Below are 13294 nucleotides of genomic sequence, written 5' to 3'. Positions count from 1 at the left end.
TTCTGTGTTTGGTTATTATGGGAGCGCCCAAAGCTTTTACAGGGACAATAATGATGATGATAATACAAATCATTATGATAATGAAAAGGAAATATAGATTATGTATGTGACTATGTGTATCATGGGTGGAAACTCATGGTGGAAAACATTAGAAAATCATTTTAATTAGAAAACGGACCTTTAAAGGACAAGTCCACCTTCATATACATAAAGATTGAGAGAATGCAGCAATATTAGTAGAACACATCAGTGAAAGTTTGAGGAAAATTGGACAATCCGTTCAAAAGTTACGAATATTTTAAGTATCTGCGCAGTCACTGCTGGAAGAGAAGACTACTACAGTGTATGATGTCACATGCGTACAACTATATAAGGAAAATAAAAAGAGAATTTCACAAAACTTTACTTTTTTAATAAAGTGCACAGTTCTTCGACTTGCTACTGACTTGTTAAGGGGTAATATTATTCCCCCTGCCTTCTGAAAGAGAGAAGTCGAGTGTTCGTTTGTTATGCAAGAAAAATGGAAATATGTTGGATTTTCTTTATTCTTTCTTTATATCGTTGTACTCATGTGACATCACAAGCTATAGCAGTCTTTTCATCTAGCCGTGACCGAGCTGAAACTTCAAAAATTCATAACTTTTTAACGTATTGTCCGATTTTGCTCAAACTCTCACTGATGTGTTCTTCTAATATTGCTGCATTCACTCAACCCACATGTCTATGAAGTTGAACTTGTCCTTTAAGTCAGAAGACCAACACAATTCATCAGTTCATGTGTTCTCTAAACAGAACGAATGATAGTATCAACAACAACAACAACGTCAACAACAGCAACAACAACAACAACAACAACAGCAACAGCAGCAGCAGCAGCAACAACAACTACTACAACAACAGTAACAACATCGACTAAACGATCGGACTCGGTCGTATTCTTTCACATCAACTAAGGCTCAACCAGGGCCCCATTTCATAAAAGATGTTAGGATGGCAAATCTTGCCGGAATGGCAACATCCAATAGCAACAGCCAATCAGGAAGCTGGATTCTTGGCGTTACTATGACAATTGCCATTCCAGCAAGAGTTGCTATCATATCAACTTTTTATGAAATGCGGCCCTGTTCCACGGGAACATGGTGGTCTGCGTATATGGATTTAAAAATTCAGCATGCATGTAGCGGGTAATCAATGTTCTATCACAGAGGTCACTAGAGGGAGCGATTTTCACCATTCCATCATAATCTCGACCCCACCCCATCCCCCCCCCCCCCCCCCCCCTCGGCAAGTCTCAAAATAGTTTTATCTAATGAGACGTTTCAACAAAACAAACATACCACAATTGAGGTACGTGATCATCTGAAGCTATGACGTCATAATAGCAATTTATAATACATATACAAAGATTCAGAGCACCGGGAGTAGTCATATTTGGGCTATACCCAGCAAAGATGTTATGACGTCATAAAAGAAATTCTGAATGAATTATTATCAGAATATTTTCATTTCTATGGCTGATTTGACATTTAATGTCCCAGATTCTTAAGAAAAATTGAGCAATATCCCATTTATAAGATATTTCAACCGGTGAAAACACTTCCGAAAATACTTTTTTTCTTCTTCTTCTTCTTCTTCTTCTTTTCTCCTTCTCCTTCTTCTTCTTCTTCTTCTTTTTTTCTTCTTCTTCGTCTTTTACGTTTGCTTTATTATTGTTCTTCTTCTATTACTTCTCAGATTATCTCGCAGTTATGAAGTAAACAACAAGTTTGCGCTGTTGTCAGAGACAAGTTGGGGCAAGGTCACGTGTCTTTTGGGGTTTTTTTTAGGAAGAGAGAGAGGAAATTAAAGCGAAAGGATATCATTCATGATGGATTCAAGAGTTATCTTCATTTCGACTATTCTCTCATAATTGTCATCTCATTAAGCTTGCCGTGTTACATACAACGTTTGCCTGCATTGATTCCCATTTGCTTTTTTGTTTTTGCGCTTAATTCGTTTAATATGCAATCCATAACCATTATATTCTATTTCATTTCACTATTTTCATTTTCAACAAAGAATGTAAGTGTACGAAACTTGTCATGCAAAAAAAAAAATGTACATAATTATATTAATAAACATAACCATCACATTAGTTTAGTCATCAATGCTAATGTACCAATTATACTAAAAGCCAAGTAACGGCAGGTAATCATTCTGCACATCGGTGGGTCATTTTTTCTTCTACTCATTTCATTCTCTTTAGGCTATGCATAAAAGACCGGTATTTTCGTATTCTGCATCATTCGTGAAAGAAATTATCATTTCTATATGGCACTGTCAACTGAGATCAAAAACGATTTTTTTTAAATATTTTTTTAGCCCAAATAGAAACAATGAGCATCTTTTTTGGGAGTAGCGACAAAGGTAGCAACAAGCTCGTTTCCGAAACTTATGATAAACTAGAATAAACAAGTGGTGGAAGTAACTTACCCATATACTGCCACGATACAATATTCCCGACACCTTTTTTCCCACTCTTTAACTCTTTCACTATTTAATGTATTGCGACTTAAATGAGACTAACTACAACCTCGCTTGGCGGTCGCCTCTACGAACATTTTTTCATTACGAGCTCAATACCATCCGTTGTCACCAATGCGAATTTTTTTATTGCTGCATTGTTGGCTTTGATCGATGCCTGTGGGGTGGAAGTACGGTATTGTCACTGCGCTCATATATCTCGTTAATTTCCAGTGACAACTATAACGATAAATGACCGTCATCATTGTTACGATGTGCGGATGATAATGGCGGATCCCCTTGTATGCACGCTATCAACGGAGTTGGCGTCACGTATCCATGGCTGAAGTCGCGGGTATGGGTAAGACGTTCTGGAAAGGGATGCTTCTACGAATGGTGTGATACATGTGGAAGACCAATGCTCTCTTTCTCGACGGTGGAATGTACTAGTTTACAGCGTGGAAAGAAGATGAGGAGGCGATATGTCACTCAAAGCGAATCGTTGTTTATGGTATGGATGAGTGATATAAATTGTTATCATTAGCTTACTGCGCGTAGTACTACAACCAACGAAAAAAAAAAAACTCCGTGGAGATTACCGTAGAAAGTCATGTCGCATTGTCGGTATGCCACGTTGATGATATCTTCTAACTGATGCAGTCTAATGACGAGTAGCAAGTAGTAGGCTTGCAGAGCTTCACAATTTGTCACTTTCGTTCTTGGTCTTCTTGGGCATAACTGTAAACGGACTGAAATGGGTTGCGGAGCATCCCAGAAAATGAAACAAATCGAACAGGAAGAGAAAGAGAGGCTGAAGAGAAAGAAAGAAGAGATGGATAACAAAAACGAGGAAGGGGAAGAAGAGGAAGTGGTGGACGAGATGGGGAACAAGAAGAAGAGGAAAAAGAAAAAGAAACCAGAGAAGGACGAACACCTACTTTTAACTTTCAAGGGACACAAGAAGTGTATAAATTGCATGTCTTTGAGTGAGGATGCCAGTTATATCATCACAGGAAGCGACGATAAGACGGCACGAGTATGGAATGTGCTGGACGGGTCAGTTAAGGCCGTCTTAAAGGGACACACCGGATATATCACATGCTGCCAAATCTACGAAGAGTTTGCCTTCACCGGCAGTGCCGACAGGAAAATCATTAAGTGGAATATCGACGAGGCCAAAATCGAGCACGTCATCGAGGGACACGGCGGTGCGATCAACCGCCTGATCTGTACGGGCGACTTCCTCTTCACCAGCTCGTATGACAAGACGGCGATGTGCTGGGACCCCGACGACGGAGAACTCCTCCACATTTTCCGCGGCCACTCCCGCTCTGTCACGCCGCTCATGTACATCCCCGCTGAGGATGCGTTGAAAGACGACGTCGTCGACATGGACCTTAACAAGGACATCCTGATCACCGGGAGCGCCGACGGCACGGCGAGATCGTGGAACATGGACTCCGGGGACAGCATGGTAGTCTTTCGCGGTCACAAAGCCGCTATCCATTGTCTAGGGGCGGACAGCACGGGGACGGTTTTGTATACTGGAAGTGGCGACTTTACTGTGAATAGTTGGAACATTACTACTGGGGAGATCTTTAAGACGTTTACTGGTCACCAAGGATCTGTCATTAGTCTACAGGTAAGACAAAATGGAGTTTATGTACATACACGCACCATTTTGACTATCTTCCAACTGCCAGTCCTTCAAAACTCATTGTCATAGGGAAACTAAACTTCACCCCAAAATAGACTGTGATAAAAAGAGCAAAGTCAAACACACAGAAAAAAAAAAAACTATTTCAGTTTCCATTTCAGTAAGTTTTATTTCTCTTATAAAATAAAACAAAATTATGCATGACAATATCAAACATATGTGACCCTGCACCTCAAAACAAACAAAAAGTCGCCAGACATGAATTTTTAGTTAAGACCATATTCTAAAAGAGCAGATTTTAAGCTTTAAAATGATGTATAACTCACATCAAATGGACTCTCCTAACCTATCTTAATATTGGAAAGAAAGCACAAACTCAGGAAAAGTGTGAACTGAGAAAAGAGGCTTTGAAGTACAGTGTCTATTCAAGCGCTTAATCTTTACCAAACCGTGCTGGCTGTGCGATGAATGGGACAACAAAACAGGAAGTAAACCACCAGAGTAACAACAATGAAGGGATTATCAGATTAAATTGAAATTAAGCATGCCTCATTAACACATTCTGTCCATAATTAATGCCAACTTTCAAAGCAGTAGCACTATCCTTTCAAAAGTTATTAGAGTTGAAAGTGAAGAGTGTGGACAAGGTTTTTCAGAAATGAAAAAAGGATTCTAAAGACACACCTAATCACACTAAATTCTATCAAAAATGTTCGATACAAACTGCTAAAGAACACACTTTCCTGCCCGTTTTATGATACCAAATTTTAGCATAATGTAAAAGAAGACCCGCACGGTCACATATGTTAAAAAATCATGGAAATATAAACAGGAGTTCTCAGTACATAATCATGTAAATCAACACATATATTTCATGACGACAAGTCTTCAATCGTATACAGGTGGAGGAGACCTTTTGTCAATAAGCAAAATCACTTGACTTGGATAACGGCCTTAGAGAACAAACCTTCATCTGATTTCATTGAAAAAAAATGAGAGCGCTATATAGAATTCAAAATTACACATGTTTTCACACAACAACCCTCCTCTCCATCCCCCACAAAGAAGGAAAACAAAAGAAAGACATATTCTGCTGATCAGTGTATACAATGTATCTAATACTATAATATTGTTCTGTTTGTTGTAAATCTTCCTTTGAAAACGGAAGTAAGGAAAGGTTTGTGCCCACTGAACACTTTTCACGAAACAGTTGTGATTGCATGGGACAATATTCTATTTGTTCAGGTCATTGTAGTCGTAGTATAGTTATAGGGTTTATCCTACTGACATAACCCATTCTTATTTGAACGGCATTTGATCACTCATGCTCCTCATAGAAACGACGTAATACCTTCTATTGTTTATCACCTCCATGATCATATTCATCATGGACATGTTACGAATTCGCTTCATCAACGACAGCAGTCATGCCGGAGTTACTGCACCAACACTGTCGTCGTTCTTGATATTATTCAAAACCCGAAGTATATGTGCCTAATCCTGTCATTCAAGAACGCGACAACCAGCACGAGCAGTTGTAATTTCTTTTATAAAAATCTTTATGACCTTCTGATTGAATAGAATTTTGAAATCTCTTCTACAGGCGTCACACTGTCCCGAAGTTGAGCCCAGACGGACACACGATAACGGAAATGTTCAAATTTGGCTCTTTAAATATCTTTGAATATCTGGTCATTCGTGAGAGTGGTGTAAGCAGTCGTATGGCCACCTGTATAAAGTTTCTCAGGATCCAGCAGTAACTTCGTGAGAGGTGGCAAAATCGTTGTATATCCATCGTGTTTCCTTCGTGTAGTCCTTCGGATAAACTTCTTAAAGGAAACGTCAAGATGATTTTCAGATGTTTACATTTGAACAACTATAAATCAGTTACAATGAGGACAAAGTTTCAGAATTTGTGATAATTTGGATGACGAATAAGAATATTTTCAAAATTTAGAACAAATTGCATTGAACAAGGATGATGACATGGCAGAGTCACCATAAGAATGTGTGAGTTGGGGCTCAAGGAAGCAGAATAAAAGAAGAAGGTATGCATTATACACATGCAGGTGAACTCGCAAGCAAGCGGTAGTGCGATGGAATTACACTGCTATATTTCTGAAATATGTGAAGCTCCTATGTCATCATCCTTGTTCAGTGTAATTTGTTTAAGGTTTTTGAAAGTATTGTTTCTCTGCTCAAGAACCACAATAAATTCCACTAATCTATGCATGGAGTTGACGATTTACGTACTACATGATGTGAAATTATGAAAATCGTCTGGAATGTCCCTTTAATAAAGATTCACATATTCATGTAGCCTTCGTGTGTGATTCCGGTGTTACACTGTCACCTTCTGTATAGGCATCGTATGTGCTTCGACTGTGGGTTGGGTTTTGACCAAGTTCGGGGACAACGTCGCACGAAATTGAAAATTCCATATTCGTATAACATGACCATCTTGTGTCAATGTGGGACAGTGTGACGCTACCTTCATCGAAAGACAGATAGGATAAGCAAAGAATCATCAGACGCCACTTTATAAGATGATGTATACATTTTCAAAGTCTGCACACGGAAGAGCTATGTCATGTATGTCAGTTTGGAATAATCACGAGCGAGGTATTTGGTAGAGTAAATTATTGATACAGTGCCAAGACCTCGAAATACAAAAGATGTTTAAAAGAAGTAAAATAAAATGCGACACGAATTAAACAAAATATAACACTTATAAGGTTGACGAGACTCGGAAGCCACTTTCTAAACATTTTCAAAGTCAAGCTTTCTTGTGGAGCACAGTCCATTTATCCAGAGGAAAAAAAAAAAAAAATATACTTGAAATATTACCTCATGTTCCAGACGCAAAATGATTAACTTACTTTAGGTTTCGAACAGGGTATGTCATCTGGTATTGTGGAGGTAAACTTTCAATTATTACTATATCAATCTCTATCTACTTACTTAAACAAAGTCATTTCCAGTATATTATTCGTTGTGAAAATAAATCTCCCATTACACCGCGAGACTGAAGGGTGTCTTCACAACATGGAATCATATTTACATGTTTCCTTCAGAATCATGGCGTCATGTCAGTATAGTAGTATATCATAGTGATAAATGGTATCAAGAGAAGAAGACAAGCTGATAAACTTTGATCAAATTCGAACGCCAAGAATCTCATAAAAAAAAAAGATCAAGGTAGTTAAGAATTGAACCAAAAGGAGAAGACATAAGCCATTTTGTTTCAACATTTTTTGCTTCTGCTTGCATAGATTATAGTGAAAATAATAACTTAGCAATATCAAATGAGTGAATGAGGTAGGCGAAAACTCTCTTGTTTTATTCCGAAGAAGTAGTATCAACGATCAACGAATGACATAATTATAATACCATGCAAACACCTACGAAAATGATACTAACCAGAAAATGCAAGCTCGGTCGCAAGGAGAGAATTCTTTAAGTTCGAGAGAATGTAACAAAATACTTAACCGCGAGAGATTGTAAATGTAAGTATAAAATGAATGGCTTGGGGCCACTAAAATTGGTGTCGGGCCACCAACTTTATCTTTTTTTTGGCCCGATCGGGCAGCTAAGATTCCAAATGGATTGTTACTTTTCATTTCGGGCGACCTGATATCTTGTTGTTTTTTTCTGGCCACTAAATTTCCCATTTAAAGATGCCCTTTGCTCGAGTGATCAAACAGTCCACCAGACAAAAAAAAAAAAAAAAAATTAGTGTTGAGTCCTGCTTATAATCAGATATATATATATATATATATATATATATATATATATATTACATTATTATTTGCATGTATGATTTTGTTTTCCTGCTATGGCTGCCCCATTTGCTTCCACCGTTGCTTTATAGCCTTCATCACTTCTTGTTTTCTAATCAGTGACTTTGTCGAGTGAGGCTATTGGCCCGAAGAGGTCGGGCAAGAATACTCGAAAGGTCTTTCTTTTAATACTCGAAAGACTCTTTCGAGTCACGGAGATGTGCGTTAGCTTTTATGGCACCTTCCATACGGACATCCGGCACTTACTGTGATTAAATCCTCTGGCGGCTGCTTGTCCTTTCTTCAATAAATTGTTAATAAAGGCTGAAACCATTATGCATAGTAAATAACATCAACCTGGAAGTCCCGCCGTGTCATATCTTCGTTTCGGCAATGAAAAGTGTACCGTTCTAATCTGATTCGCGCTTTATTCCTCCTTTTTTTTTCATGGCAAAAAGGAAGAGATGTGAATGATTACAAAGATAATTAAAAAAACAACAGCTGTAAAAATAGCACCAAAACTGATTATCTGACTGATGACATATTAGCTGTTAATATTGTTGCAATGCTTGTAGTAAAAGTCACTGAAATCATTCGTGACTGACGGATGAAGGGAGGGGGGGGGGGGGATTGGGATCACTGTAAGAAATATAAGAAACCGTCTAAGAATGTACTTGGTGGGACCGTGATATACTCAATGATGACAAATTACAGCGCACGAGTATAACTACGGTAGTCACGAGTATTTTCATATCTTTGTTCTGTTTTGTTTTATTTTGTTTCAACAAAATAAAACCATCAAACACAAGATCTGTTTCAGTATCTTACACACATATCCGACATTCTGAAAGAAAACGAGACCTAAGCCCTAGACGTGAAGTCGACATGTGTTTATTGTGTACATGGCTTAGTTCCTACCGAATGTAAGACGCGACAGATCGATAGGAGCAGTTTGCGGCTTACGAAGAAATCAATAGCAGGGACCCTAATAGCCAAGTTCTAAAGAGTCCTGACGTCACACGACCCCTGCAGATGTGCTATCTGTATCCTACAAAATGAATCAATCCAAAAAAGACAAAAGTCTACAAATAGAACAATGTCATTCACATTTGCTTGTTGTATCCGAAGGAAAACTATAAGCTACTTTTCTATTAACTCAAACGTTTTAATGTTGTATACTGAGGTGCATGTTCAAGCTAGGAAAATAAATCTGTATTTTCCTTCTTGTTTGACGGGTAGCTTATGTACCTCGGAAGTGTGTGTGTGCGCCTGTTATTCTAGCGCTTTTCTAGGAGCGTTTCTTGGTCAAAAAGAAGAAAGGATTATACAGTATCTGAAATGGATGATTCAAATAGTATCGGTGATTGAGGGAATACTTGCAGGTCGGTGTCCCCAAAATTTGCTTTCTTGAGTTGATATCAACATAATATTATCAAAGTGTATGTTGTATAATCTTGAGATTGAATCAAGTATTTACCCCCCCCCCCCCCAAAAAAAAAAGAAAGAAAAAAAAATACAAAAGTAGTATAGAGGATTGTAAAAGATGGGCATTTCTTATCAATTTATGCAAATGCTAAAATTAAGAGTAAGGATCTACTTTTCTGGGCTTATATTATACTTATCATAGGCATTATGATGCTGTCTTCGATCTTAAACGTAATTTGCCACACATGTCCCTATATAGGCACACTAATGGTACATTTAATAGTTGTTTTCTTTTACCTGCCTGCAAATAGGGCCCAACTAACTCCGACAATGTCCAGTAACACCGGACTGGTCTTTTTTTTTTAAGTTCAGATTCATCACAGTTTTATATTAGTATTCCTTAGTCAGCACACCTGCTACAAAAGCTCACAAAGTGTGGGCATAATTGTGCACACCGAATTAACATAAAGCTTCCCAATTTTGAAAGATTTTAGCACCGAACGTATAGGCGCACAACTTGTGACCCTGGTGCATTTTGAACCAGTGCTATTTTTGTCAAATTATCTGAGATTGATAGTGATCGCTTGATCGCTTGAGTGAATCCGTATAAGATTGAAGGCTATGATTCTGTCCACCAGGAGGTACCATTTCGTGATTTTACCTTGTCAGTCGAATAACCTTGATTATAATGAAGAGTTTGTTTGCAAAAACTGATAAGTCCATTTGTGAAGATTTTGAAGTAAGGTCTCTGTCATAAAGTACAAAATAATAACTTTTATATGATATATTGGTTACCACATATAAAGGTGAAAATTTCCGAAGTTATGATCAAAAGAAGCAAAAATTTTCTAACTATTCTCTTTATTTTTCTTGACCTTTAATCACAAGAATCTCCACTTATCGGTTTTTGGAAACAAACTCTTCAAATATATATATATATATATATATATATATATATATATATATATGTATATCATATAGATATAAATATGTATACCTACAGTGTATAGATTAAAAACTGAAGAGCTCTGAAGCTCATGCTGTCAATACCAACATTGTATTTTCTGAAGCACAAATTTTCCTGCTCCTCGCCATTTATCAAGAACCATTGATAAAGGCGAGACGACCGAAAATTTGTGCGTCAGAAAATAAACTGCTGGTATTGACAGCATGACCTTGAGTTCTCTAGTATTTCTGATATTCTTGTACCAACGCGTGAACTGCAATTTATTATACATGTGTATATTTACAACTATATTCATTCATTTATTTATTTATTTATTTATTCATTAATTCATTCATTTATTTATTCAGATCACATCCTATATCACATCATACAACTCTTTACACATTAGTATAACTGCTTAAAGTCTAACAAGGGACACACAGGAAAAAAAAATGTATGTTATCAGTGCAGCTTGATATTAATTCATTTGGCAATATTGTTTAATCATGTATATTTATATTTGCATGAAGTATATCTTTCTATCCTGCTTTTATTTGATAATGTGATTCGGAAAAAACAACCAACAAACAAATGCCATGTACTTATTAAAGAGAACAATGGTGTTTTGACAATAAGCATGAGTATAATTGATTAAAAAACACCAAGTTTTTCCACTTAAAAAAGACACTTTCCTATGTGAATAAAACAAAACGAAAATTAAGAAATTGTAATTATCTATTGTCTTTAGATCAGATTATCTGTAAATACAACACCCTCTCATTATCTTCATGTTCCTATGGGAGGAAACGAATAGCAGGGTACATGGCTTATGATATGAATTGTGTTCACTGCTAGGTGTGAAGACCACGAAACTACATTTTCAGTCCGTATAATTTCAGTCTCCTTCCGGCTCATTTTGCTTGCCGCCGGAGGCCAGTCAAGAATAGATTCGAAAATGGATCGGTAAATTTTGTGAGTATAATAATTAGATATGTATTTTCCCCCGCCGCCGGCTCTTTGTCCATTGATTTATGGGTCAATGAAATGCACTCACTGACCGGAAATTGAATGCCACATCAGTGCCAAATTAGAAGTGGATAGTTTGACGTATTGACATCTATTTCATTTTAATATCGCTATACTTTCCAGGGCGATAATTAAATGAATGACTGCAAATGTATGTAAATTTCACACACCTTTCGATCTAAGAAATTATTCCTGGCGATTAAGAATCTTGCAGGTGTCAGGATGGGCTGAAATAGTTCGGATCCTGCATGAATGCCCTCATCTCATTAGGCAAGATTTTTATCATCCATATATTCCTTATTGAACGCTCTACCGGTGCGTGGGTACCTTTTTTGTTATGCCATTTTATTTCCACGTCAAAAATATACATGGACACGATAATAGTGCATAAAACATGACAAAACTACGGGAGAAAAAATACTTCAACATTTTGACAAAATACATTTTTATATACAGAACATGAAGACACTTACCTCAGTATGTAGGAGGATTGACAAAGACCGTTAGTCTTCTAAGACTGATCACGAGATTTACAGCTCAAGATGATTCCGTATATTCAGCACAACTCAGAGATTGGAGGTAAATAGAAAGGACCAAACACACACACACACATACATACACACTCAAAACAGAAGGCAAAAGTAAGTGTAGCCAGATACACACATTAAAGGCATTATTTACCATTTGCAGATGAAACAAAAACCCAGCTTTAGCGCTTCAAAATAATTCTAAAATGTGAGTTTGGGATAGACATATCGAATGTAAGAAATGTAATCAGTGTGATCTTTGTTCAGTATCGGTAACTATACAAAATGTGAACAATAGTTATGATAAAATTGTTTGTAGAATAAACCGTCTACAGTTCTGGTTTATTGAGAAAATGGTAATATCTCGTTATATTTTAGGCTTTATTGCAAAGTTTGTATTATAGTTGGATGTTCAACTGACCTACACTTATGCATCAAATGTGAAAACTCGAAAATTTTCTTAATCACTGCTTCCAGTGGTAAAGAATACCTTTAAATGCAGCTGAGAATTTGTTCGTTATGAAATACGAGACAGAATTTGTTTTCATTTGCCCGTTAAGTGTGATTGACAGATGATGTATCTGGCAGAATCTTGGTTCGGACAGTTTTTTATTTTGACGTTGTTGGTGTATCCAAGTTATCTGAAGAAAAGACAATAGTTGAAATATCATAATAACATAATGGCACATACTCAAGAAACTCTTCTGGGGACAGAAGTGATGATCGAGGTATTAGGAATTAAGACAAGTCAACAGGTATCCACATTGCATAGTTTCTTACAGTAATATTGATTTTGATTCGAAATTGATGATATCATAAATGTAAATACTTTTTGTATTTGTTAAATTAACCAAGTAGACATTGGCTGTGACGCACTTATGTTACAATTATAGATCCCTCATGTAACAAATTGTTCATTTAATCATTTTTCTTTCATTAGCACTAGAATATCTTATTGATAACTATCAATCAGTAACAATGTTAACACATTGCTGCACAGTAAAAAAAAATAATATTCACGAAAATACTTTTTAACTGCCTGAATTGCAAAGTGGCAGACTCGACTAGCATACTAGCATTCACGCTATTTTCTGGTTCCTATTGTCCTTGCTCTTTTTTCCATATTTGTGAGCATGTACGATCATCATTATTGCATTGTATCATAATTTCAAATTCATTCATTTCTTCATTCAAAATTCAAACATATAAAAAGTTCACCCACTTTATGGGATTATCACAATAACGGGTCACACGTATTATCGGTCCCCCTTGTAGACATGGTCTCTCATGAAAAATGCACGACCTTTACTGAGTTCGCTATTGTACTGAGAAAAAAAAATGACGATCATAATAAGCAGTTGTCAACCATTCGTTCGTAACGTAAGCAATATTTCACACAAATGGTATCAAACAGACCATAGATTGATGTCAT

General features: G+C 36.8%; 1 protein-coding gene across 1 annotated transcript in view; it reads left to right on the top strand.

Annotated features, from left to right (window-relative positions):
- Positions 1 to 3131: 3131 nt before the first annotated feature.
- Positions 3132 to 13294, top strand: part of LOC139729560 (uncharacterized) — a 35574-nt gene continuing 25411 nt past the window's right edge. The window contains exon 1 of the mRNA XM_071640485.1: positions 3132 to 4144. Within this exon, the coding sequence (XP_071496586.1) occupies positions 3257 to 4144 (888 nt within the window). The 5' untranslated portion in view covers positions 3132 to 3256. The remainder of the gene's footprint in view (positions 4145 to 13294) is intronic.

This window comes from Diadema antillarum, unplaced genomic scaffold (genome assembly GCF_040938485.1).
Source record: "Diadema antillarum isolate AM-2024a unplaced genomic scaffold, OU_Dant_1.0 seq00000246_RagTag, whole genome shotgun sequence".
NCBI classification, from domain to species: Eukaryota; Metazoa; Echinodermata; class Echinoidea; order Diadematoida; family Diadematidae; genus Diadema; species Diadema antillarum.
The sequence above is the reverse complement of the archived record's forward strand: the minus strand, read 5'-3'. Positions and strand labels throughout refer to the sequence as shown.